General features: G+C 56.0%; 1 protein-coding gene and 1 long non-coding RNA gene across 4 annotated transcripts in view; one reads left to right on the forward strand and one right to left on the reverse strand.

Moving 5' to 3' along the window:
- Window positions 1-24,703, forward strand: part of KSR1 (kinase suppressor of ras 1) — a 150,798-nt gene extending 126,095 nt beyond the window's left edge. Inside the window, exons 10-21 of one of the 3 annotated variants that reach the window (XM_049702453.1) lie at window positions 190-358; window positions 2,726-2,767; window positions 5,256-5,307; window positions 6,136-6,184; window positions 6,989-7,368; window positions 9,654-9,750; window positions 12,906-13,039; window positions 13,789-13,920; window positions 15,188-15,323; window positions 16,713-16,846; window positions 19,632-19,712; window positions 21,639-24,703. In XM_049702453.1, the coding sequence (XP_049558410.1) occupies window positions 190-358; window positions 2,726-2,767; window positions 5,256-5,307; window positions 6,136-6,184; window positions 6,989-7,368; window positions 9,654-9,750; window positions 12,906-13,039; window positions 13,789-13,920; window positions 15,188-15,323; window positions 16,713-16,846; window positions 19,632-19,712; window positions 21,639-21,717 (1,485 nt within the window). In that variant the 3' untranslated portion in view covers window positions 21,718-24,703. The remainder of the gene's footprint in view (window positions 1-189; window positions 359-2,725; window positions 2,768-5,255; window positions 5,308-6,135; window positions 6,185-6,988; window positions 7,369-9,653; window positions 9,751-12,905; window positions 13,040-13,788; window positions 13,921-15,187; window positions 15,324-16,712; window positions 16,847-19,631; window positions 19,713-21,638) is intronic. The other 2 variants (XM_049702454.1, XM_049702452.1) reach the window with 2 other exon arrangements.
- Window positions 7,721-12,582, reverse strand: LOC117200414 (uncharacterized). The gene is made up of 2 exons (XR_004481977.2): window positions 10,996-12,582; window positions 7,721-8,388 (listed from the first exon to the last, which is right to left on the reverse strand). It is a non-coding gene; the product is annotated as an uncharacterized LOC117200414 (long non-coding RNA).
- Window positions 24,704-25,449: the final 746 nt, after the last annotated feature.

A 25,449-nucleotide genomic window follows, 5' to 3' on the forward strand; every position in this document is an offset into this window, starting at 1 on the left:
AAAGATGAGAGGAGCCCTCCAGGGGATGGACATTGAGGTGCGCATCTCCCTGTTCCGTTCTCCCCTCAAATATTAGACCCATAAAACGCCAGGACGCCCTGGCTGACCTCCTCCGTTTTAGGTGGGGAGGGGTGGGGGGCAGGCGGGGCTGGGTGGTCCCTGCCACTGCCTGTGTCTCTGGTCCCGCAGGAGCATCCTCTGGCCATGAACCACCTGGACTCCAGCAGCAACCCATCCTCCACCACGTCTTCCACACCCTCCTCGCCAGCGCCCTTCCCGACGTCGTCCAACCCACCCAGTGCCACCACGCCCCCCAACCCCTCGCCCGGCCAGAGGGACGGCAGGTTCAACTTCCCAGGTACCACACCTTGGGGCTTTCTCGGGCCTCAGGGGTGGGGTTGCATGTCCCTTCTCTGCACACCCCGGCAGGCTCAAGGTCAAACACTGCCGCCACTAAGAGCACTTGCTGGGAGCCAGGCTCTGTGCCGAGCTCAAGAGCATCCCCGTATTTAAACTTGCTGTGATTGCACCCATTTTACAGATGGGGACGCAGGTTCAGAGGGAGCAAGTGGCTTGCCCTGAGCCGTACAGCATATAAGCTGCAGAGGTGGGATCAAAGCCAAGTCTGATGTAAAGCCTGGGTTTTTTTCTTTTTTAAATTTACTTAATTTATTTATTTTTGGCTGTGTTGTGTCTTCGTTGCTGCGCGCAGGCTTTCTCTAGTTGCGGTGCTACTCTTTGTTGCGGTGTGCCGGCTTCTCATTGCGGTGGCTTCTCTGGGTGCGGAGCACGGGCTCCAGGCGCGCCAGTTCAGTAGTTGTGGCTCGCGGGCTCTAGAGCACAGGCTCAGTAGTTGTGGCTTGCGGGCTCTGGAGCACAGGCTCAGTAGTTGTGACGCACGGGCTTAGCTGCTCCGCGGCATGTGGGATCTTCCCGGACCAGGGCTCGAACCCGTGACCCCTGCACTGGCAGGCGGATTCTTAACCACTGCGCCACCAGGGAAGCCCCAAGCCTGGGTCCTTGACCTGATCCCAACGCTGCCCTCCCATGCATGGAGTGGCTTCTCCTGGGCGTTGTTCGCTCACTCGGGGCTTCTGAGCTCCCAGGAAGCAGGACAGGCAGCACGGGGGGCTGGGGCAGGCCCAGAAGGCTGGGGCGAGGGAATCCGGGGCTCTGTGGCTTACCTGCTCTGTGGTCTGGACAAGCTGCTTAAAGGTGTGCTTTGGTTCCCTTTTCCATAAAACGAGAGACCGTGTGAGGCTGGGGTTAGGCTATCCCCCTTGCATGGATGAGGCCACAGAGTCCACCGGGGAGTGCGTGCCAGAGCAGAGCTGACCTCTGACCATGGCCCCGGCTGCCCCGGCTCTAGAGGGACAGGGACCCCGCCGCCCGGCCAGGCCTGGGGTGTCCCACCTCCCCCAGGAGCAGAGCAAAGCCCACTCACCCGTCCGGGATTGAACTCCGGCCCTGGCCTCCCAGGAGGCCCCTTGCAGTTGGTCTTGGCCCTCGGTGTGTTTCAGGTGGCAGCTCAGGGGAGGAGGGCGGCTGGGATATTCTAGTTTGCTCCGGACCCAGCCAGGCCCACTGCCAGCTTCAGCCCGTGGAGTGCCAGGCCAGGCCCCACCTGTCACTGGCCCCTGGGGCTCCAGGCTGGGGAGGACAGAGGCACAGCTCTCCCTGTGCCAGGGGAGCCCTGGCTGGGGCAGCTGGCAGGAGGCCAGGCAGCCTCTCTGGGCCCATCTCCCCAGGGTCCCAGGGATTTCTTTTGGGGGATGGTGAGACTTTTAAGAATCCTTCTTCTTTTTTGCCTGCCCCTTCACCTTAACACGCATGTGGCTGGACATCTCCCGACATGAGTGTGTCGTCCCGAGCCCACCTCTCCCTCCCCAGAGACCCAGCGACGGCCCCACGTGATCGCCCTCCTCTCGTGTTCTGCTCTGTCATTGTTATGCTCTGAAACCGGGCCTTCTGCTGAACGTCCTAGTTTGGGTTTTTCTGAAAGGAAGGGCCTGTTTGAAAAACAACAGCCAGTGAAAAAGTCCTTTGTGTGATGTCTGCCAGAGCTTCTCCGCTTTCCCTGATGTCCCCAGGCTGGCCTCACATTGTCCCCTGCACAGAGCCCTCTCTCTCCAGGATCTGCTCTCTCTCTGGTCACGGGCTGGGCTGGTCCGGCTGTTAAGGTGGGCTGGGACCTCCTCCTACCGTCCACCCACTCTATTGTGGGGAGCATTTCTGTGTATCTCCGAGGCTAACCCTGGGCGAGGTTATTGTTTTGGATGGTGACTTCTAGTGACCGAAGCCTCAGCACTTGCAGGTGTGAACGCTGGCCGGGGGATTTTTCCCTTCTGCACCCAGCACTGTTCAGTGTTTTCAGAATCTCCCGTTGTATTTTGCCCTCCTGGGCTCCTGCGCAGTTCACAGAGGAGAAGGGGGCCTGGGAGGTGAATGGAATTGGCCAGGGCTCTACAGCAGGGTGTTCCCTGGGACTGGGTCTCCAAACCCCAGCCCTCCGGTGCAAGTGCCTTTACTCCTGGGGGCTCCTGCTAATAACCGCTTCCTCCCAGCTCTTCTCCTCCTTCCTCCGTGGAAGCTGGGGCAGGGCAGGTGGGGAAGGGCTGCCCCAGCCCTATAACCAGCCCCTCTCCCCCGAGCCCGTGCCTCCGTCCCCTCTCCTGCTGCTGCATTTGCTGTTGTGTGTGTGACTTACCTGCTCTTCTGTTTAAAGCTGCCTACTATATGCATCATAGACAGCAGTTTATCTTCCCAGGTGAGTCCTTTGCATGGTTCCACCAACTGCCCCTCGACGTGACCCGCCTCTGTCCAGCCCTCTCCCTGGGCGCCTTGGAGGTACCTGAGTCTCACACCCACCTATTTTGAGAGCTGACTGTGTGTTGAGGCTGGGCAAGGGGGCAGAGGGAGTAGCCTTGAGACTGGCCCTTCACAGGAGCAGTGCCTTCCTGGGAGGACCCTTGGCATCCATCCAGTCCTTCGTCTTGCACAGACACTTCAGGCAACTTGTCCAGGGTCACACAGCTAGGAGGTGGCAGAAACCCAGTCTGCAGAATAAGGGGAGAGGATCTCTTGCTGATGTCTTATGAGCATCTGACAAGATATCTTCCTCTATATAATGGCGGGGAAACTACTACCCGATCTTAAAGAAGGGGATGCCAGTTTGGGAAGGTCAGCAGCCTTCGCTTACTGGGCGGGCCTCACCTTCCAGAGCCTTGTCACACAGCGCCATCTGCTGGCAGTTGTTGGAAATGCCTCCAGGGCAGAAAGTTTATAAAAAAGAAAACTTTCAGTAAGACATTCTTGTTGATTCCCTTCCACAGAAATTGTTTTGTACACCTTCTGTGTGCCAGCCTTTGCATTTGACCATATTCCTGCCCCTAAGGAGTTTATACAATTAGTACTTATTTCTCTAGCTGGAGGTGACAAGCAATAGTACACGTAATCTGCAACTTTAATTCTGAACTCGACCATATGAAGGTTCTGTGTGTTTTAGACAAAGACTGTAGCTAATTTTTTTTTTTCCTGGATTAAACAGGTCTGTCTTGAAGTCCTGGTATTTTGGTTATTGCAGGCTTTTCTGTTCCCCAGCCCAGCTCCATGAGGGGAGTGACTGGGAGCCCCTTTTAGTTCGTACAGGCCCACCCCAGTGGTTTTGCAGGCTGTGCAGGCTGGCTGGGCTCAGGGCCAGGCTCCCTGCGCTGCTCTGTGGCTTCACACCCATTTTTCCTGTGGTTCCCCTCCAAGAGCCTCCCTGGTTACTGCTCTAGGGTGACGTACAGGGGAGCACCCCTGAAAGCATGGGGAAAACGTGCGGTTCTTCTTCCAGAAGGGTCCATCTTGCTCTGAAGATATGTCAGGGGGGAGAGAAGGGAAATATAGTTCTATTAAAACAAACGTGGACATATCTGGAGCAGAATGCAAAATGCACTCTTAATGTTTAAGGAGAAGTATGAAGCTTCAGAGACATTTTGCCTCCCCCCCAACTTGGGGTGCGGTTTCTCCCCAGACCCCCACCTCCCCATGTCCCCCCGTCCCCGTGCATGTGTTCATCTTCTGTGGAAACATGTGAGCAGCGTTGGCTGGGTGGAAACACCAGGCCGCCCTTGACAGTCTGCAGACACAGTGTAGTGGTGTCTGGAAGAGCCTTAGAAGAGGCTTCCGGGTCTAGGATTCCCCAGAAATTGTACACAGGATGTTGCGTACATGTGTGCATTTCCCTAGTAAGAAGGCCCACGACCTCTATCAGACTCTCCAAGTATGATAGAGATGTTGAGAAAGCTACAGGGGTAGCCTTGGAGAAAGCCCAGAGGGAGGTTTGCTGGCTGATGGGGGCGCTATTTGTCCTAGAGGACAGGGAGAGGCCCTGATTAGCTCGAGCCACTGCCACCTCCAGTCTCTTCTTTTGCTGAAAAGGGGAGCAAGGGGCCCACGCAGCCCGGGGCCTGCCAGCCTCCCCGAGTGTGATTAGAAGGGACCAGAGAGGACAGAAAGAAGCCAGCGGCAGAAGCAGCCGTGGGGCATTTGGCCTGTAACATGTTGGCCCCACACTGCGGTGACCATCTGTCCTGTGTCCCCTGGATGTGGGGCTTTCAGTGCTGAAGCTGGGAAGGCCCCAGGCTCAGGGGTCAGTGCCAGCTGCCCAATCCTGGGGCCCCCGGCGTGTGGACCGTGCATTGCTCTCTGCCCAGAGGCTGCCCCACCAGCCACCCAAACCCTGAAGCTGAGGGGTTGGGGCCCCTGGTCCCCACCAGCAGTTCCCGGCAGCTATGCCAGGCACCACGTGACACTAACGAGCCACCTGCGAGTCCGGCCTTTGGCCTCTGCTGGCCCGAGAGTCTCCCCACTCTCAGGGGGTGTTGAAACCAGCCCCTGCCTCGGAGCCGTGGAGGAGGGTCTGGCCCACACACCCGGTAAAGAGCAGCCCTGTCGCTTTCACCACTTGCTCGCCTGGGGCGGTTTGGCCACGGGGCGATGGTGGTGACGGAGAAGTCTCAGCCTCCTCCCCCACTGGAGTCCCTTCCCAGGGCAGAGCTGTGTGGGCAAAACCGAGGGCCGTGGAGGCTGCGTCCGTGTTCTGTTTTAGGAAAAGCCCAGGGGAAGTGGCCCCGGAGCACGTGTGCAGCCCAGCGAGGGGCTGCTGGCGGAGCACGCTCGGCCCTGCGGGTGCTGGCTTCGCAAACACTGTGTCTTCCGGGGAGTGGAAGGGGGTCTCATGCCTCATGTTTGTTTTCTGTTTCCTCCAGACATTTCGGCATTTCCTCAGGCAGTCCCATTCGCCGAGGCGGACAGTTCCCGGTAGGCAGCCCTGCGCTCTCTCCTCCCTGGGGACTTGTTATAGCTGGACGCACATCCCTGACCGCCTCCCACCTCCACCTTTAAATCTCTGACCCTCCCATTCCAGACCTTGCCATGTACCTGGGCAGCCAGATGGGACACTGCTTGGGCTAATTCACCCTGTGATCCAGTGAACTGAGCCATAGGGTTTTAGTTGCCTCCTGTTGGTGCAGTCAGCATTGGGTGGGGCAGTCTGTGAGGCAGGAGCAGTCTGTGACCCAGGAAGGCCCGGCGAAGGGCACTCAACGTTAGAGAGACCTAATTATACGGCCCCTGTTTATGGAGCCCTTTCTGTGTCAGGCCATGCTGAGTACTTGTCTCCCATTTTTTTGTATATTTCTCAGCCGGGTGTAAAGTAGGTGTCATCCTCAACATACAGATGAGGAAGCCAGCTCAGAGAGGTTAAGAAATTGCAACCAGTCACACAGCTTAGGGAGCAACAGAGCCAGTTCTCAAGCAGAATTCCAAGTCCTGTGCGTGTGCTCAGAGCCCCGTACCGGTTGTCAGATTCAAAAGGGCCTTGATGGTCACTGCCCACCCGTCGGCCCCTACCACCCTCAGATTAAGTCTGGAGAAGGCCAAGGCCGGAGAAGGGAAACGGGGTCTGGTCCTCGGCCTCCTGTGTGTTTCCACAGCATCCTGACTGCCTTTCCCACAGCCCAGTGGGTCAAAGTAGGGATCCAGGCCTGGTGCCCCTTTCTCAGACCTCACGTAGGGGGTCCCCTGCCCAGCTGGGAGCAGAATGGCCCGGCCTCGGGGTCTCTTGGACAAACGCTGTTTTACTCTTAGGCTTGAGAACCCGCCCAAAGCAGATGTGTCGGAGGATCGCGAAGTGGAGGTGAGTGATGGCGACACGCCAGCCGTCGACGGGGCATCTCTCTCCTCTCTCCCCGGCTCAGCACGTGCAGGGGTCTGGGGAGCATGTGGGCACCGGGCCCTGTTGAGGGCCATCTCAGGTGCCCACCCGCCACCCGCCGCAGCAGACTCAAGCGGTGCACATGGCAGGGAGAGCAACGAGGGGTGCCACGAAGCAAGCTTCCTTCTGCTTTGCTGTTTTTTTGAGGCTAACGTAAACTCTTCATTCCCGTGGTTTTCACCCCCAGCCAGAAGGCCTGGGCCCCAGCCCGGAAGACTCTCCTTGGGTCTGTCCGGGGTGGGGCCGGGTGTGTGGACTTATCAAAGATCCCCAGGTGATTCTGACTGTAGCCGGGGCCAAGAATTGCTACCTTGACCCTTGAACCAGTGTCAACCGAGCAGTGCAGTGGCTTAAAGATCTTGAGCAGATAGCAGACTGATTTATTCTTACACAGTGGAGAGTCAGAAACTGTGTGTTTAAACAAAAGCATAGCCAGAAAGGGTGAATGCGGTCCAGTTCTTCATGCCAGGGGATGTTAATGCTCTTCCCCAGCGATTAGACGTCACTCATAGGTGGGTCTTGGAACATTAGCGGAAAAAAGGGCCAAGTGCCGTAGTCTGTGGATTGGGACATTGAGGCTGTGTGGTGCGAAGTGACCTGCCTACTGTCCACAGCAAGCCCCGCAGAGCTGCGACTAGAGCCCAGGCTTCCTGAACCCAGGCCCCTCTGCTCCCCACCTGCCCCCGGGTCCCCTCCCCCCTCTATCCCTTCCTCCTCTCCTTCCAGGCTGAGGAGCCCGAGGCCGGCAGGTCGGAGGTCGAAGACGACGAGGACGAGTTGGATGACCTGCCGAGCTCCCGCCGGCCCTGGCGAGGCCCCATCTCTCGCAAGGCCAGCCAGACCAGCGTGTACCTGCAGGAGTGGGACATCCCCTTCGAGCAGGTGGAGCTGGGCGAGCCCATCGGGCAGGGCCGCTGGGGCCGGGTGCACCGCGGCCGCTGGCACGGCGAGGTGGCCATCCGACTGCTGGAGATGGACGGCCACAACCAGGACCACCTGAAGCTGTTCAAAAAGGAGGTGATGAACTACCGGCAGACGCGGCACGAGAACGTGGTGCTCTTCATGGGGGCCTGCATGAACCCGCCGCACCTGGCCATCATCACCAGGTAACCCGGTCCCGCTCTCCCTGGGGTGGCCGCCTCCTCTTCCCCTTTCCCTGGGGGCCCTGTTATTTGTGTGGACACCCCGGAGGGCATGGAAGTTTTCATTTAGAGAGGTACAGAGAAGAAAACCAAAAATGAGGTGTAATTTCTCCATCATATAACCCCATTGCCATTAAATAAATAAATCAGTAAAACAATACCTAAGGATAGAGAAAATTCAAATGTTCCAGAAAAGTATAAAGTGAAAACCAGTCTCTTCCCACCCGAACCGGGTGCTTCTCCCCAAAGGTGGATGCTGTAAACAGTTCCTTATCACGCCTTCCATTAAAATAAAAAAAAAATTTGTATACGCTCATGTTTTTAAACTATTTATCTATTTGGTTTGTAACTATTTATGTGTTTGTAAAAGTACATACCAAAGAGCCTACTGGTTACTTTGCCTTGTTGGCTGGAGGGCAGGTCTGAGGTCTAATCTGAATACCTGCATAGCGTTCCCGTCACGTCACGTGGCAGAACCTCCAGTGGTGTGCTGGTAAATCTTTAACAACCAGCTCTTGGGTGGTGGTGAGGGAAGCTCTAGTATTGATACATGGCATCTGTCAATTCCTGTGGTGTAAACACTCTCACCGCAGTTGATTTCAAGTTACCAATATGGTGTCACTGAAAGTGGAGTGGAATTGGGTCGAGTCCCACAGCTGGGCTCTGGGTTCTCTCTGGAACCCGATCGCTGGTCCTCCCCTAATTTATTTAACCAGCCCTCTTTTGCTGGACACTTTGTCGTCATGAGCATCTCTGTTTCCGTACCTTGGTGAACTTCTGGCAGTACGTGTGCGGGGCTGGGTCAGAGTGCACGTATGTCACGTTTTGATGTACGTTGTCCGTTTCTACTCCAGAAAGTGTCCACCAGTTTCCCCTCCCACCATCAGTGGATGAGTGACCATTAGCTCCCTGAGCACCAGAGGGGTGTGAAACTGAAACATTTTTGCCCATGGCATTGAAAAAGTTGTTATTGGGTCTTTACTTCTAAAATCAGGAAAAACAATATGAGGTTAGTGACGAATCTTTGGAATACATGTGGTGTCAAGAAAAAAACTAAAAACCACTTTAATCCCATCAGCCAAAAGAATACTCATTAATAGTCTGATGACATTCTCTATAGTTGGACCCTGTGCTTTGAAAAAACACCTTCTCCTCAAACAAACTGTATTTGTTTACTAAGTAAATAATGATTTCCATCTTGCTTGCATATCCGAGATAACTACCCACTAGAACTCCCAAGCAGTGTGAGATCATCAGGTCACCACGTGGACCTGGTGGGGTGGGGACAAAATTCCAGCCCAAGCATGACACCATGATGCTTCAGGGAGCATGTGGTTACGCCAGCTCAGCTCCCCCGGATCCCAGCCTCAGTGCCGTCCATCATTCATCCTCCCATCTCTCTCTCATCCACCCAGTCCCATGAGAGATCTGAGTCTCCTTAAAGGGAATACATACAGCAAAAGAATAAAAGAATATTAACAAAAAATTTAACGTGTTTTAGAATCTGCTGAGGGGACTGGAACACAGAAAAGCAACCGTCAGCCGATATTCCAGACCTTGAGGGTCCAAGAATCTTATCTCCTTGGAGATGATTCCTAAAAACTAGCCCCTTCCCCAGATGGCTTAAGTCAGCTTCTCCCTGGAGCAGGGGACTGAAGCTACACATTCTACCTGGGTCCTTCCTCGCTCCGGGTTTTAGGAGTCGATACAGGTGGGGACCACAACATGCAAGCCCCTTATCTAATAATCACTCTGACATGCCTGACAGCCACCCCTCCCCTCCTGCACACTCCGCATTGTAATAAAATCCCTGTGATCAGAAAATAACACGATCATGAAAATCATTATGGTGAGCCCAGAGCCCTGATGCTGCCTGGTTATAGCCCGAGAAGGCCAAAGGTTCTTCCCCGGCTGCTGAGTTTGCCTGGGCGTGTTCCTGCCTCGAGCTTCCACAAAGGTGGGCTGCTCTGAATTGCCAGGAGGCTTGGTGAACTGAGTTTCCTGTTCTATGGTGGGCGGGCCCTAGGCCTCGGGGAACCGGTGTTCTTGCCCACTCAGGCCAGGCCCCAGCAGGAATGGGCGTCAGGCTGGTCAAGAACGAGGATTCAGGCACCCAGGGTCTAGGGGACAGAGAGAGCCCTCCTGGGGCTGGTGGGCACAGCTCTGCCCCTGCTTCTCCCCGGCTCCAGAGGGGCTTGGGTTGGGCTGCACAGGCCCCAGATCTCTGCCTGACCCACCACTCCTCACAGCTTCTGCAAGGGACGGACGTTGCACTCGTTTGTGAGGGACCCCAAGACATCTGTGGACATCAACAAGACCAGGCAGATCGCCCAGGAGATCATTAAGGTGAAGGGGCATCCAGCTGGTTCCAGAGTTCCTGGCTGTCCCCCGGTCTGTCTGACCATGTCAGGGTAGTGGTGGTGGCTGCTCTGTTGTTCCCTTTAGGTGGGGCACCTCAGGGGTGGGACCCCCATCTCCTTCCCTCTGTCCCTGTCTTGTCTGCTGGGAGCTGGACACCCTGGAGAAACTCAGTGGGTTTTAAAGACAGATAGCTTGAGTTTGAATCTTGGTCACACCAGCTGTGTGACTTCGGGCAGGTCGATTAGCCTCTCTGAGCCTTGGCTTCCTCCCCTGTGAAATGGAGATGCCAGTGTCGCCTCCCTCATTGGATTGGTGCAAAGGTAAACTGGGATAATCCATGGAGAGAGCGTTGGGTCCAGGGCCAGCGCTTGGTGAGAGTCTGTTAGAATCGATTAAGGTTTGGGACAGAGGTTCTGCCTTAAAGTTTCCACATCCAAGTTTCATGAGGACAGGGCTTCAGGCTCAACTCAGGCAGCCTTTTTTTAAAAATAATTAAGTAATTAATTTTGGGCTACGTTGGGGCTTCATTGCTGCGCACGGGCTTTCTCTAGTTGCGGCGAGCGGGGGCTACTCTTTGTTGCAGTGCACGGGCTTCTCAGTGCGGTGGCTTCTCTTGTTGCGGAGCACGGGCTCTAGGAGTGTGGGCTTCAGTAGTTGTGGCATGCAGGCTCAGTAGTTGTGGCTCACGGGCTCTAGAGTGCAGGCTCAGTAGTTGTGGTGCACAGGCTTAGTTGCTCCGCGGCATGTGGGATCTTCCCAGACCAGGGCGTGAACCTGTGTCCCCTGCACTGGCAGGTGGACTCTCAACCACTGTGCCACCAGGGAAGCCCCTCCTTTCATCTTTTAAAAGTAATTAAACAAAAATGAAAGAAAAGCTTATTTGTTGCTTTATTTAGCGACAGACAAGCCCAGAGAAAAACTAGATTAGTGCTGGATAGGGCTTCCTCTTTCCAGGTTCTCGTTTTTGTGGGAAAGCTTTGTCTTACCAGCTCCCACCAAGTTTTTGTCCCTTTCTTGTTGTTAGTTAGTCTTGCCTTCTGTTCTTTTTTCTCCCTCCCTCCTTGCATCCATTGTGTGTGTGTGTGTGTGTGTGTGTGTGCGTCGTTGGAAAGGAAAAGATAAAAATCTCAGTGACATTTATGAACACCAAGATTTCCACGTGACATTTCCATGTGGCTACACTAATGCATTAAACTTTTGCAGCCCCCAAAACCCAAATATCACACTTACGCCTTCCTTTGTAGTCTGTCTCATTGCAGAGAAGTTGGAGGGAGCTGCAGAGCGTCACACCTACTCTGTGATGGCCCCAAACCTGCTGGGCCCTGCTCCACACTCTGCCCAACTCGGCCCTCCTCCCCCAAACTGTTCTCTCTCCTTATCGTCAGGACACTGTGGGAGTCTGGTTGCTGAGTTAGGTTCAGTGAGCCATCTGGAAGATTCCAGGGCAGAAGAGAAAAGTTGTGCAAAGGTTTTAGAGCTGCAGAGCCGGAAGCTTCCACTCTGCTGGCTTATTTATTTTCCCCATCCCCCTTCTTCTGAGAACTTCTAAGCCACTTCCTTTTGTACTCATCTCTGGTATTTTGAGGCTCAGAATATAATGACGGGGGCTTGACCTTTGGTTCGAGGGCTTGGGGGCCACTCTAGAGGCATTGTGAAAGTATGGGAAGGAAGGAGGGTTTGTGTTCCAGACCTGGGCACTTCCTGTCTACTCTCTGGCCGTTTGAGGCTGTGACACCTATTTTATAAACAAGGCTCAGAGAGGTACAGGCACTTATCCTCAGTCACACAGCTGGTCCCTGTTCAACCCAAGATGGGGGTCTTGGCTCTCTTTGGTCACTGGAGAAGGCTTGTGCCTTGGTTTGGTTTGGGAAATGGGCAGAAATTTTAAGAAGGATCGTTTTACGTTCAGGATGGTGTTTTGGGAAAGAGCAAGTTACTCTTTCCTGGAACTCCCGGCCTCCGTGACAGGATGACAGCTCTCAGCAGGCCTGGGGGAAGTGGCCACGGTGCACCCCGAGCCCTCCCATCTCTTGCAGAAGAGCATCTGCCTCGTGTGCATTCTTCTCTGACGCGCTCCCGCCCCACTCGGTCTGAGCTCTGCGCTCGGCTGAGTTCTGTCCGCTTCGGCCTCACAGCTCATTCTTCTGTTTCCTAAATGTGGCCTTTGCTGGTTTTACCTCTCCCCGTCTCACCCCAAGATACCTTTAAAGCCAGGCGGCGTTCTCACACGTGAAGCACCCTTGACGTGGGAGATTGGGAGACGGGCTTACATGTGCCTCTTTCTGAGCCGGCAGGGATGCCCATTTCAGTCATGCGTCTCGTACAGTACCCCCCCTTCTCCCTCCCCGCTCCCCGTTCCCAAGAGCATCAGAGCAGCAGGGGACCTGGGAATCCTGGCTTTGGCCTTGGATGAGATCATGCCTGCGTGAGGTCTCCCACATCCCATGCACCTGGCAGTGTTCAGTCCAAATAGAGCGTTGGTTAGAAATCACCCAGCCCTGACCTGCCACTTGGCAGGTTGAGGAAACTGAGGCTTAGAAGTCAAGTCCAAGGCCCCACAGTGAGTTAGAATCTGGGCTGGATTTCAGCTTTAGTCCAGGACTTCTACCACAGCACAGGCAGTGGGACCACCTGAGCTCAGGGGCTCCCTCTATGGGAATTCCTCTCTGTTCCCCAACCCTAGCCCTTGCCCAGCCTGAGGGGAGAGGCCAGCAAAGCCTGAGAGAGACCCCACATCACTCGGGTCTTTTATAACTTGACACAGAGAGTAGCATCACAGGGAACCTTTATATACTTCCTGACCCCCAGCCCCTCACCCCTCCCCCTTTCCACGCCTCATCTGAGTAGCAGGTGGGTGTTGGGCAGCGCGCTGACGCAGCAGGAGCGCAGACTGGCCTGGCGCCAGATCTCAGCAATGCCGCTGAACTGCAGTGTGGCCTGGGGCAGGTGACTTCCCATCTCTGAGGCTGGCTTTCCTCCTCTGTAAAAAGGAGACAGTTACACTGCACAGGGTGGTGAAGATTAAATGAGGGGGTGGGGTAGGGCGTCCCGTCCCGCTCAGGGCCCGGCCCAGAGTAGGAGCTAAGTCATTCGTCATTCACCTTCCCTCCGCTCCTGACGTGAGGCTCGCTGTCTTCCAGGGAATGGGCTATCTCCACGCCAAGGGCATCGTGCACAAAGATCTCAAGTCCAAGAACGTCTTCTACGACAACGGCAAAGTGGTCATCACAGACTTCGGGCTGTTTGGGATCTCAGGCGTGGTCCGAGAGGGACGGTCCGTTGGCCTTGGGCGTCTGGACAGACTAGGGAGGAACTGGGCGGTGCTGGTGGGCCTGAGGTCCAGCCGAGGTCTGGGCACTCGCCGTCTGTCACTGAGGGGCAGCCCTCCCTGTAGGAAAGGCCAGGTCTGCTCTGGTCCTGCTCTTGTGTTTCTGGTCCAGAATCAGGTTTGGGTGACACTTAGGTCACTCATAGTGCATCAGTCTCAGGCTGGCCCCCGTGGTGGTTGGGTCCCCTCACTCACATGTTCCCTGTATGCTCACCGACTTGGGCAGGGGACCAGGGTTCACGTCCCCATTATGAGGAAGAACGTCGGGTTCTAGTTCCGCAGATCTTGAAGGGGGCGTGGGGATGGGGAGAAAGGCTCCTTCCCAAGCATCTGGACCCCAGGAGGGAGGGCGGCAGCCGGGCTGGAGAGCCAGACCCAGGCCGGGTTGTAAGGCCCACAGGCAGATCTGATCTCCTGCTTGGAGATGCCCTTCACACTCCCAGGGTAGAGAGTCGGCACCCTCAAGTGCCACTCCCTGCCGATGCCTGTTCTCGGCCTGCTTTCTAGAAAAGCCCGGTTATCACTCCTCGGTAACGTTCCCCCAGAGCGCAGGTGCCCTGGCGAGTGCATGATGGGTGTGCTGCTTTTCTGGGCCATGGTGGGTGGTGCGCCAGCCCTGGGGCGGGTGTTTGCCCTGCGGGCCTCTTTGCTGCTGACTGAAGGCCATGTCCTTGCCCTGGCCTCTTGGCCTCCAGGCGTGAGAACCAGCTGAAGCTGTCACACGACTGGCTGTGCTACCTGGCCCCCGAGATCGTGAGGGAGATGACCCCCGGGAAGGACGAGGACCAGCTGCCCTTCTCCAAAGCGGCTGATGTCTATGCATTCGGGTGAGGAGGCCCCTGGCACCCCTCCGCCTGAGGCTCTGAGGCCAAGTGTGGCTCAAAGAGAGGGTCCTACTGGCCACGGGGTGGGGGAGGGGCAGGGGGAGGTGTGCTTTGAGTCTGAATCAGCCACTTGTTTGGGCCAGTGACCACGTCCTTGACCTTCTGTTTCCCCACCTGTAAAATGGGAAGAATAAAGTACCTCCCCGGTAGAGCTGTTAAATGAGGACTAAATTAGCTGATCGTATAGAATGCTTAACTCTGGGTGTCATTCCCACCTGTTGCCCCATGAGGACGCTCACCAGAGCTCGTCAAGGGCTGTCCCTCTGGGAGAATAGGGAGTCCTGCCAGCTGTGCCCCACAAAGAGCTGGGGTGCTGACCGATAGCAACATAGAAATATAGAAACATAATATGAGCCAGAGGTGTAGAGTTTTCTCTTCGCCACATTAAAAAAGAAAAAGAGGGAATTCCCTGGCAGTCCAGTGGTGAGGACTCCGCGCTTCCACTGCAGGGGGCGTGGTTAGATCCCTGGTCGGGGAACTAAGATTCTGCATGCAGTGTGGCACGGCCAAAAAAAAAAAAAGAAACCGGTGAAATCCGTTTCAATAGATATTTAACTCAATATAGCCAAAATATTATCATTTCAGCATGTAATCAAAATAAGAAATTAAAATTCTACCCCACAAAGCTTTCAAAAGCTGGTGTGTGTTTTACACCTCAGTTCCCCTCCCCACATTTCAGTTACTCAGTAGCCCCACGTGGCCCCCAGGTTGGACAGGGTGGGTCTAACGGAGAAGGTCCCATCCAGATAAGTCGAGAAGGGCAAGGGGACTTGGAGGGTCTGAGTGACGGCCTCATCCCGTAATCTCTTGGGGGATCCTTCCCTCGCGGGTGGTCTCTTCCTGGCCTGACCTTTAACTGTCATTTCCTGAGCACCTGCGTGTGCCAGGCCCAGGGCTGGGCATTCTTGTTACGCCTCAGACAACCTTGGCCATGGGCAGCCACCCCACGGAGGTTGAACGGTTGTACCGGGATCTCTGGCCAGAGCCCGTGCTGTCTGAGTCTTCCTGCCACAGTGGGAGCACAGGGCCCCCCGGGAGGGAATCAAGGCGTTCCCGGAAGCCTGGCGGGTGAGGAAGGTAGGAGGGGGATGCTGGGTCCTCCAGCCGGGCTCCTGGCGTCAGGGCAGCAGGCACCTCCGGGGTGGGAGCTGAGCTGAGCCGAGCCGTGCCGCCAGGGAGCTCAGGCCACGTGGGTGGCTGGTCTCCACAGGACCGTTTGGTATGAGCTGCAAGCCAGAGACTGGCCCTTGAAGAACCAAGCTGTGGAGGCCCTGATCTGGCAGGTTGGAAGCGGAGAGGGAATGAAGCGAGTCCTGGCCTCTGTCAGCCTGGGGAAGGAAGTCACCGTAAGTAGCCCCCCAAGCCCCTGCACTGGGAGAGGAAGGTGGGGTAGAGGGCAGGCGGCTGGCTGCCCTTCACTCACCTGAGACGTGGGACCCAGAGGCGGACGGGTGGCGGGCAGGCCTCTTTGCTGCCGGCTAGGAGGTCTGTGTCCTTCACCACCCCACTGCTAACCTTTAAAAAGAAAAATTATCTTTAAAAGAAAAGGACAGGAAGGAAATAAAGATAATGGTTTTGACTGAACTATGAGATGAGATAATAAAGCCTGTATGTTACTTACTAGAAAGAAGATAATAACAAATTTCACTGCATAAAGCACAAACAGTGGGGTTGTTGCCGTGTCAGATCTTTTCTCAATGTTGGTCCCGACCGTTCGAGACAAATCAAGGTTTCCACAGCAAATCTGTTTTCAAGATGCCAAATCACAATACGGTCGCTGCCCTCGCGTGACTGAATACCATTATTGGCGTCTCTGCATTGCAGTTTGTAAGTTCCCCCGCCTGGCACAGTGACACATGAGCGAGCCCGGGGGGGCGGTGTTCTCAGCGCCGTCAGTGTTTACCACGCGCTCATGAGTCAGATAGGCCCGGAGCAGACAGATGCCAGCCAAGATGTTGATAAGTAGCCCCAGTAGGTACCTGGGCAGCATAGCATTGGAAACGTCTGGGGGGAGCACCCGGCGCTAAGTAGGCTGTGAGTTTCCCGGCAGGGTCACCATCTGCCCTGTTGCACGAGCACCTTCTGCCTGGCTGTGCGTGCCGGCCTGTCTTCTCCCAGGGACTTCTTCTGAATCGAAAGGCCGAGGGCTGTGCTGTGTGCACACGTGGATCCGGAGAGTAGGCAGCAGAAGGCCAAAGCGAGAAGGGCTTTGCCCCGACTCGGGACTGTCAGGACAGCTGTTCTGTCGACGCTCACTGCCGCCCTGTACTCAGTCCTCTGGTCCCTGCCAGCCTCCATTCCTGGAACGCCCCCAGGCTCCTCCGCCATTGCAGCCTGGCCAGCCCTGCACACCTTCCGAGCACCTTGCGTTTCACCTGTCAACGCGCTGCCTTCCGCTTTCCATTCCGAACGTCCGTGACCCCATTTCTGATCTCTTTCCTGTGACCTTTCATTCGTCTTTGTAACTGTTATTCCAGGGAGGTCGAGGAAGGAAGGAGGGGAGGGAGGCCCATGCCCTTCATTTTCACTGGAAGTGTGAGAGCTCTTCTCAAATGCAGTTATTTCACGGCCCTACTTCAGCCATGGCCAGTCACCTCAGTGTCGGCAGGAGAGTGAGGCGACCACCAGCCGGGGGCGCTCGGGGACACGGAAGGGACCCTCAGCAGAGTGCCCCGGCCGCGCCCCCCTCGCTCCCGGCCAGCTCTCACGTCCTCCAATGCTGGCTCGCTTTGCAGGAGATCCTGTCCGCCTGCTGGGCCTTCGACCTGCAGGAGAGGCCCAGCTTCCCGCTGCTGATGGACATGCTGGAGAAGCTGCCCAAGCTGAACCGGAGGCTCTCGCACCCCGGGCACTTCTGGAAGTCTGCCGAGTAAGTACCCCTCGGAGCCAAACCTGCAGCCAGGCGTCTTGGAGGGCGCTGTCTGCTCTGTCTGCCCGAGACTTGGATCTAGGGAACCCCCAGAGCTGGTTAGCCAGAGGTGACTAGTCCCCTCGCCCAAGGGATGTCGGGATTCCGCTCATCACATTTATGTAGGAGACTCTTTCATAGGCCAGCGTCTCCCGCTCTCCTCTGTGGAAACCTCCACATCCCTGTCACCAGCCCAGTGCTGACGCTGGGCCCAGGCTGGGCCCTGACAAGAAGGTTCTGCCTGCTATCCAGCCCAGCGTTAGCCTGGGTTCACAACAGCTGATTCATGTTGCTGTACAGTAGAAACGAACACAACATTGTAAAGCAACTATACTCCAATAAAAATTAATTTTAAAAAAAAAGAAATAAAATTTCTGGGTTAAAAGGTTAAAAAAAAAGAAGGTTCTGCCTGGGAGGGGGCCAGACAGAGCTTTACCGAAACCAGCCGAGCAGCTGTTGCTTAAGATAGCACAGAGCTTTCTAGCCCCCAGATTAGCCACCTGTCGCAGGGACCGCACCACCCGGGTCTATGTGCTGCTTTGACACTGGGAGCCCGTCTCCTTTCTGTGTAATCCCATAATCCTTTGCAGCCCTCCGTGCTGGGGTGGTCTCCACTCCTGTCTTCTGCCTCATTCCCTTTTTTCTTTGTCCCTCTGGCTCTGTCTTCCAGAACATTCAAAAACAGACCTCTGCCCTGCCTCTGCGGGAATCTGGGCAAGTCCTTCCTTGTTCCCAGCCCCAGCTTCCACAGCTTTTTAGGAGCGGGAGGGTAGGCAAAATTGTCAAGGGCCACGTGGGAAATAGTTTAGCTTGGCAGGCCGAGAGGGAACCTCGAGTGACGGCTCCTTGCCACTGGGATTTGCAGGGTGCCCAGCGGCGTGCAAAGCGACGACACCACCACGTACAGTCTCTGTCACAATGACCCAGCTCTGCTATTTGGTTCAGGGGCGGCCACAGACCCACAAACTTGCGGGCTGGCTGGTTCTGGTAAAACATTACTTACGGATGCTGAAACTTGCATTTCATGTAATTTTCACAGGTCATGAAATAGTCTTCTTTTGATTCCCACCCCCCACCCCCCGATCATTTAGAAAGGTAAAAAACATTCTTAGTTTGTGGATTGTACAGAAACGAGAGGCAGGTCACATGTGGCTGGCCTCCTGGACAAGATGCATGGCTTTGACCTTTAAGGGGTAAGGCACTTTCTAGAAGTGTCATCTCCCACAGGCCCAGGACATAGAACAGATAAAGTGGGGCTTCTCTTGGTGGGAGTCGGGCGGTGGCAGGGGGCGAGAGCCTGTTTAACCCCTACACCCAGCGTAGCCCCCGGAGAAGCTATCCCCGGATCTCACACCTGCCCGAGTGTGTGGTGGCAGTGGCACTCCTCTTGTTCTAGAAAGAGCCAGATAGTAAGTATTTTAGGCTTGCAAGTCATATGGTCTCTGTCACACGTTCTTTGTTTTGGTTTTTTATTTTTTTTGACAGCTCTAAAATGGTCACAACTTTTTTGTAGCCAGATTTGACCTACACCTAGTTTGCCAGCTCGTTTTGAAAGTAAACCAAACCAGGCTTTGAGCAGCAGGTGACGAGAGGCCCAGGCTGGGTCAGCCCAGCAGAGGGTGCAGGGAGGAGAACTTGAAGAAATACAGCAAAGTTGGCAACTTAGGCCAGTTGGAGGGACAGTATGAGGAATGACGATTTGGGGTGAGGGAATGCTGTACCTTAGAATGTGAGATTAGATTCAGTATTTTGCACTTAAGATGGGTCAGAGTCTAATACAGATAGGGGGTAACAGGTGTTGCCATCAGAGGTGTGGGTTTTACCCAACCGTTGCTGACAGCTGTGCCACACTGAGGCGACAGGCCAGGGCCGGGCCTCCACCCGCACGGAGCTGATAGTTTAATTAGGATAAAGACAAGCAGACGTACACTGTAAGCCCTCGGAGCAGGACGCTGCCTTATCACCTCTGTATTCTCAGCTCTAAGCACGCTCCCAGGATGTAGTAGTTGCTCAATGAATATTTGACGGGTGACGGGGATGACGACAATGTGCTGAGTGCCGGGCAGAAACTCAGCTTCTGTGGGCACACTGCCCACCGGGGAGCTTGAGGAAGGGTGTCCAGAAGAGAGGGGTCATGGGAGCTGGGTTTTGGGTGGGAGCCTGGGCGTCTCCTGGACTCTCAAGAAGTACAAGGATCTGGTTTGTCAGACCTTGGGCAACTCGTTTAGCTCACCGGGCCCTGGTTTTCTCCTGCACAAAAGCGAAGGCTGTGCCGGGGACGGGGCGTGGAGTAGGGGCTGAGGGGTGGTGCGGTATTCAGGAGAAGGTGATTCCGGATTCCCGAAAGGCCACAGAGCCCCACCTTCCCATTCCACATGTGGGACACTGAGTCACAAATGGGGGTTGTTTCCTGCCCAAAGTGATCAGTTTTAGCCCCTTCTAGGAAGGAATGCCAGCATACCTCAGTGAGTCTGTATCAAAGCTTCCTGTTCGTGACTTTTACCTCTACACACTCAAGCCTCTAATTCTCATTTTCTCTTTTCTTTTCCATCGGTCTTGTTGCTTTTCTTTTTTTATTTTCGGGGGGGCGGTGGCGGATCCGCTGGCCTGGCCTGTCATCTCCCGCTCTCCCGCCACCCTGATTCCTGTGGCCCTTCCTCCACCCGTCCACACTGGGTGCCCATCTCCATCACCTGCCGGACCACGCTCCTCCCACGCGTGGCAAAATGGTTGCGGGTGCTCCCAGGCGCTGGCGGAGCCGCTACTACGGGAAAGGACGTTACGGTCACCCTGACTTTAAGAACAACTGTCCAGTCCTGGAGGAATAGTGTGTCTTCTGCTGTTTCCTTGATTCTCTGCCTGTTTGCAGCTAACCCTTTGCACATCCTGCCTCCTGTTCTGTCTCTGCTTCCAGCTTCCCCTTCTTGGCATGTTGTATTCCCATAAGCGAAAGTGACGCTCTGGCAGCTCACATGGCCACCGGCGAGGGCCCTGCAAGCTCGTGTTTCTCTCGCTGGGCTGAGAGCAGACCCATGGCATGTGGCAGGGCCTCTGTCCACACACTGGCAGCCGATGGCTTATCCGTGGTGGGGAGAGAACTCAGATCACTGGTCTGAGTCCCCAGGATCCCCTCTGGCCAGACTCTAAAGAAGAGAATGCAGGGAGCAGAAATAGTAAAAACTCCGAGACGTCGATTTTGATGGTCAGAGGCTGAGGGACAGTGGGCCTGCTGGTCGACCTCTGTACAGAATTCTGTGGCCATGTCCCAGGGGTGAGCTTGGGGGAGGCTCTTTGTGCCAGGCTCCCTTCCAGGCTTGCTCTGCTGCCAAAGCCTGGAATGGAGTGGGGCTGTCCCTTTCTTTGTCTGCAGGGAAAGAGGGGTCCCTGCCCCGTGCCCTGGCCAGGCCTCGGCCGCTCCCCTGCCCGCTCCCCGAGGGCTTGGGTTCTGACGCTGCTCTCCCCTCTTCTCTTTCCTTCTGTAGGTTGTAGGCCTGGCTGCCTTGCATGTACCGGGGCTTTCTTCCTCCTAATCCACGCTCGGCACCGTGACTTCTACTCGAGCTCAAACAGCGATGCGGGCACTAACCCAGGGGAAGCGATCGCCGCCACTCCGGCCTTCTCTGCTGAGACTTCTTCTCTTGCTTTGTTTGTTAAAACTGGCCCTCGCCCCGCTCCGCGGCCTGCGTGTGCCTGAGTAACTGCTCTCCATGGAGGGTCCCCCTAACAGCACCCCCAGAACCGCCTTCCTGGACACAACTTCATCTCTCTCTAGCGCTTCTTCTGTGGGGTGGCCCTGTCTCCCTACTAACAGCTCAGTGAGAGAGATCCCCCGTCTCCCTGGTCCCCCAGCACACCGGCCCCCCGTGGGGTGTGTCCACAGGACAGGGGTCGGGGTTTTGCTTGGCTTTTAACCCGCGGGGATCTTGTCCAACACGGAGTGGAATGATTTCAGAGCTGCCGGGTGGTCCCCTCTGGAGGGCTAGGGTTGTGACACCACGGGTTTTGTTGCCATGAAAGACACCAGCTCGGAAGAGCTGTGTCCTCGGCCACACGCTGGGGAAAGCTGTCCTGAAGCGAGGGGGTGGGACCTGTCTCCAAACGGTTTCACTAGTGAAAACGTTTCTGCCCTCTCCCCCCTGCAGCATCACTCCCCTTCCGTCTGCCCAGTGCAGACGGAAGGTACCAGACCCCGAGCCAGCGTTCGGCAAGAGTGTGGCTGACAGGTCACCCACAGGTCCTCCACTGCTTACCAAACGCAGATTCCTGGGCCTCCCCGAGACCCGAATCCGGGTGTCTGGAGGCAGGTGCTGAGAACCCGCATCTCAGCCTGCTTCCCAGATGGCCCTGACGCACCCCAGCATTTGGGGACTGTTTCTAGGAAGGAGCACGCGATGCCACTCTTAGCACCGGCGGCTGGGTTTCTCTCCCCTCCCAGTTCCACTCGGAGCGAGAGCTTTCCCGGCTGCCAGTGAGAACGAGCCCACGGCGGTTACTGGGCGTGCGGGGTGCTGGGGCCTCCAAGACGAGCAGGCCCCTGCCCTCCAGGAGGGAGTGCAGCCGAGGCTCAGCCCCCGGCCGGGTGGAACCAGGAACAGCTCTGCCAAGGCCGTTGGCCTGTATCATCATTCCCACTTCTTGGTGGGGCTGGGTCCTCTGCTGAGCTTCTGGAACTGGCTCACTCATTAGCTAGTGCTGCCCCAATTCTGATCAAGACCGGCGGGGCTATAACCCTTGTTTTTGTTCCTCTTTGCAGTATTAACAGCAGCAAAGTTGTACCCCGGTTTGAAAGGTTTGGCTTGGGCGTCCTGGAGTCCAGTAATCCAAAGATGTAGCCAGCTCTGCCGTTTTTCTGACATTGTATTTCTCTCTTAAATGGGTTTCTAAAACATCCCAACAACCGCCACAACAAAAGAACAACACTCTTCAAAACGCCAGCCATCCTCCTAAGGGCTGCGGGTCAGGAGCACGAGGCCTCGGTTTAGACTGTCCGTCCGTAAAGACACTGGGGTCCCGGAGATGGAGCCGCGCCTGCTGTTTCTTAAAATGACATCACCAACAAGCAGACCTGTCCCGACAGACGGCAAATGTTTACATGTATGTTTCTGCAGAGTTGGACTCGTTGTACAATAGGTGATAATAAAAACCGTCTGTGCAGAGGTCACTGGCACCGAGGGCAGAAGTGGCCGTCCCCTCTGGAGGACCCTGTAGGAGTGAGGCACCCACGCTGGTGCAGAGGAAGAAAAGCATCGTGTTCGTGGCTGTTCCCCAAGCAGGATGGTGGGGGGACCACAAGGTTTGACCCGGCCTCTGCGTTGGCCCTAAATCCCGTCGCCCCTCGTCCTGCCGAAGGGCTGCTGTCCCTTCCTCCTCTTGCAGAGGACACCCTGACCAGGAGCCGAGCTGGTTATGAGGGTCGGGAGTTCACAGAGAGCTTGGCTTCACCTTTGACCCTTGTAATCCAGTCCATACCTGCTGGAAAAAGCAGAGACATAAAATCCAGATAACATCTGGACTGATCCAGTGGTTCCCAGCCAGGGTTTCCAGTGCCTGGGAAGATGTTCCTTCCGTGAAGCCCGCAGGGGAGGCACCAAGAAGACGGGACTAAGGGCTTTGGCTGTTCAGATACATCCCAGTCCCTGACTGACATTTGGCCCCAGAGCTAAGGCCTAACCCAGCAGCTGCGTACACCATGAAGGCTTGACCCGTGAGAACAGGGCAAGTAGGGGGAGGGAGAAGTGGCAAGCAGAGGGTCCCTGAGCCCACCCTCCTAGCCACAGGGTGCCCTGGCCCATCACCAGTCTTGCCAAGGTTCCGGAACTGCCCACCTCTTCCAGCCCTCAGTCCCATTGAAACCCCTTAGCCCACAGCTGACTCCTCCACTGCCCGTGTTCAGAGCTCTTAGCCGCGGTGGGAGCCACGTGCCCCTTCCCGCTTGCACTTGGACCCAGCTAGCAAGCTCCCGACCTTCAGAGTCTTCCCAAGCACCACGTCAGGCCTCTACTTGTGTCCCTTTGGACGAGAGGAGGGGCCGGGTTGGGAAAGTCCAGGATATGACAGTTTCCTGCCTGTCCTCGTTAGAAGCTGACACCTAAAGAGAAAAGTTCCAAATGGCAAAGAAGCCCTTCAGTGAAGGTTACGTCATTGTATCAAGCTCCAAAGGCAGAAATGATCAAGGGCGACGAAAGTGGAGAGGAGGTTGTCTTCAGACCCAGACCCGTGTCCACACTTAGAGCCGCCGAGACGGGGAGGCACGTGGCCCTCCTACCCCGTTTACGCAGACCCGTCGAGCCAGGCTCCCACCCTGGAGTCTGGTGAAACATCATACAAGATGGGCCGCTTTGCCTGGAGGCTGCGAGGCTGCCTTCTTGGCTCTGGGCCAGGCAGCCGTACAGGGTACCCGGGCCTCCACGGCCAGCAGCACCTCAACCCTTCCCGCTCGGGGTGTGGGAAGGAAGACGAAGGGGCTGTAAACCGACTGGACTCAGCTCTGTGGGTCTTTTCTCCTCTGTGGGACTCTTCGCGTCTCCCCATCATTCCTCTGGCCTCTGGGTCAGCCGCTCCTATGATCTCCCCACCCAGAGCCACGTGGGATGTGACTCCGCCTCTGGTTGTCAGGCCCCTCCCCCCACCCCGACATTGGCGCCTTCCCGGAGGTCACAGTTCATGCCTCTCACCTTTCCCCTCTGAACCCTTGGACGGTGCAGTTGGGCCGAGGGGGTGGGACAGCAGCTAAGCAAGTCAGGCTCCCCTCACGGCCCACAGAAAGTCAGTCTGGGTTTTGTTTTTCTTCTTCGGGGCTTCACACTCTTGGGTCAGTTTAGAAAGCTTTCGTGGAGCACCCACTGTGTGCAAGTGCAGGGGGCCAGGGATGGGAGCAGTCACAGTGCCTGCCCTTAGGGGACTCAAGATCTGCCAGGAACCCTGAGGGTGGGACTGGGGCCACCCCCTTCCTCTCCAGGGCCCCGGGATGCCTTCCCACGCTCGGCCTGAGCCTCTGCACTGCCTGTCAGTTAAGAGAAGCACCTGAGGAACCCCCCCGGGTGGCCCCCCTCTCCCTGTCTCTACTTAATTGACTGTGAATTGAGGTTAGGAAGACATGCCGCCCTTCTGTGTGCTGCCCCCCATGCCCGTCTGCCTTGGAAACACATGAAGGACAGCAGATACTGTGAATTCAGCCCTCACAGCCAACTGTGAAAGGGATGGAGAAAGCCGGGAGGCCTCCTGGGCGAGAGCTCGGGGGCTGTGGAGGTCCCCACGGGGACTGAGAGTGGAGCCCAAGCTTCAACCCTTCAGCTCCCCCACCCACCACTTCCCAACCTCACCTCCAAAACCCTGGGATCTGTCCCTGCTGCCTTTAAACACGAGAGCCACAACCCCTGCGTCTCCATGCAACTCGAGGTCCTGAACCCCGAGTTCCCCACCAGTTGTGAGTGGCGTGTAGCTGACCGCTCCACGCCACCAAATTGAAGATGTGTGCAGGGCCTGGAATCCCTCTGCCCTCTCATGGCATTGCTTTCTGTGATCGCCGAGGGGCGTGGCATGCCCTGTAAGCCCCTGGTGGTGGTGGCCTTTGTTGATCTGGGTGCCAGGTGGAGACATAAATGTGAAGCTGGTTTGAGAGCTTGTGCGACGCTGCCTGGTCGGCCAGGATTTCATCCGTGTGTGCAAACCCAGCATCTTCTGTGGCCACGAGGCACATACTTGCTTTTTTGAATGTGATGTAAAATTTGTACAGTAAAAGTTTTTATATTTTCTATCAACTGCATTTGTCTTCCAGAAATGCTATTAATTTAAATTAAAACGGTTAGTATTAACAGACGTGCGCTATCGGTTTTTTTGCCACTGGCAAGAACGCTGTGCCAGGCCCAGCCTGGGTGTCTGGAGTCTACAAATAAAACTGTACCAAGGTGGGGCTTCCCTGGTGGCGCAGTGGTTAAGAATCCGCCTGCCCATCTAGGAGATACGGGTTCGAGCCCTGGTCCAGGAAGATCCCACACGCTGCGGAGCAACTAAGCCCGTGCGCCACAACTACTGAGCCTGCACGCCTAGAGCCCACGAGCCACAACTACTGAAGCCCACGCACCTAGAGCCCGTGCTCCGCAACAAGAGAAGCCACCGTGATGAAAAGCCCGCGCACCGCAACGAAGAGTAGCCCCTGCTCGCCGCAACCAGAGAAAAGCCCGCGCGCAGCGACAAAGACCCAACACGGCCAAAAATAAATTAATTAATTAATTAAAAAATAATACTGGTACCAAGGTATCTGGGGCTTGTGTCTGCTTGGGTCGGTTCCAGATGACTGTGTGGGGCGGGGTGTGTGTGGGGGGGAACCGCTCGGATGGATGGCATGGGAAAGCAGGAGGGGAGGGGGCAGGGTGTTTGACCGCCTCTGAGAGCTCCTTCCAAGGAGAGAAGTTTTGCCTGCACCTCAAAGGCAGATACTTGTAAACAGATGGAGGAACGGAGACAGAAGAGCATCAAAGCCTATGTCGCACGGAGGAAGGTCATCCAGCCCCCAACAGTGACAGCCCACGAGCACACTCAGACCAGTCACTGTCTCCTCTACT

Source organism: Orcinus orca, chromosome 19, assembly GCF_937001465.1.
Source record: "Orcinus orca chromosome 19, mOrcOrc1.1, whole genome shotgun sequence".
In the NCBI taxonomy this organism is placed as follows: domain Eukaryota; kingdom Metazoa; phylum Chordata; class Mammalia; order Artiodactyla; family Delphinidae; genus Orcinus; species Orcinus orca.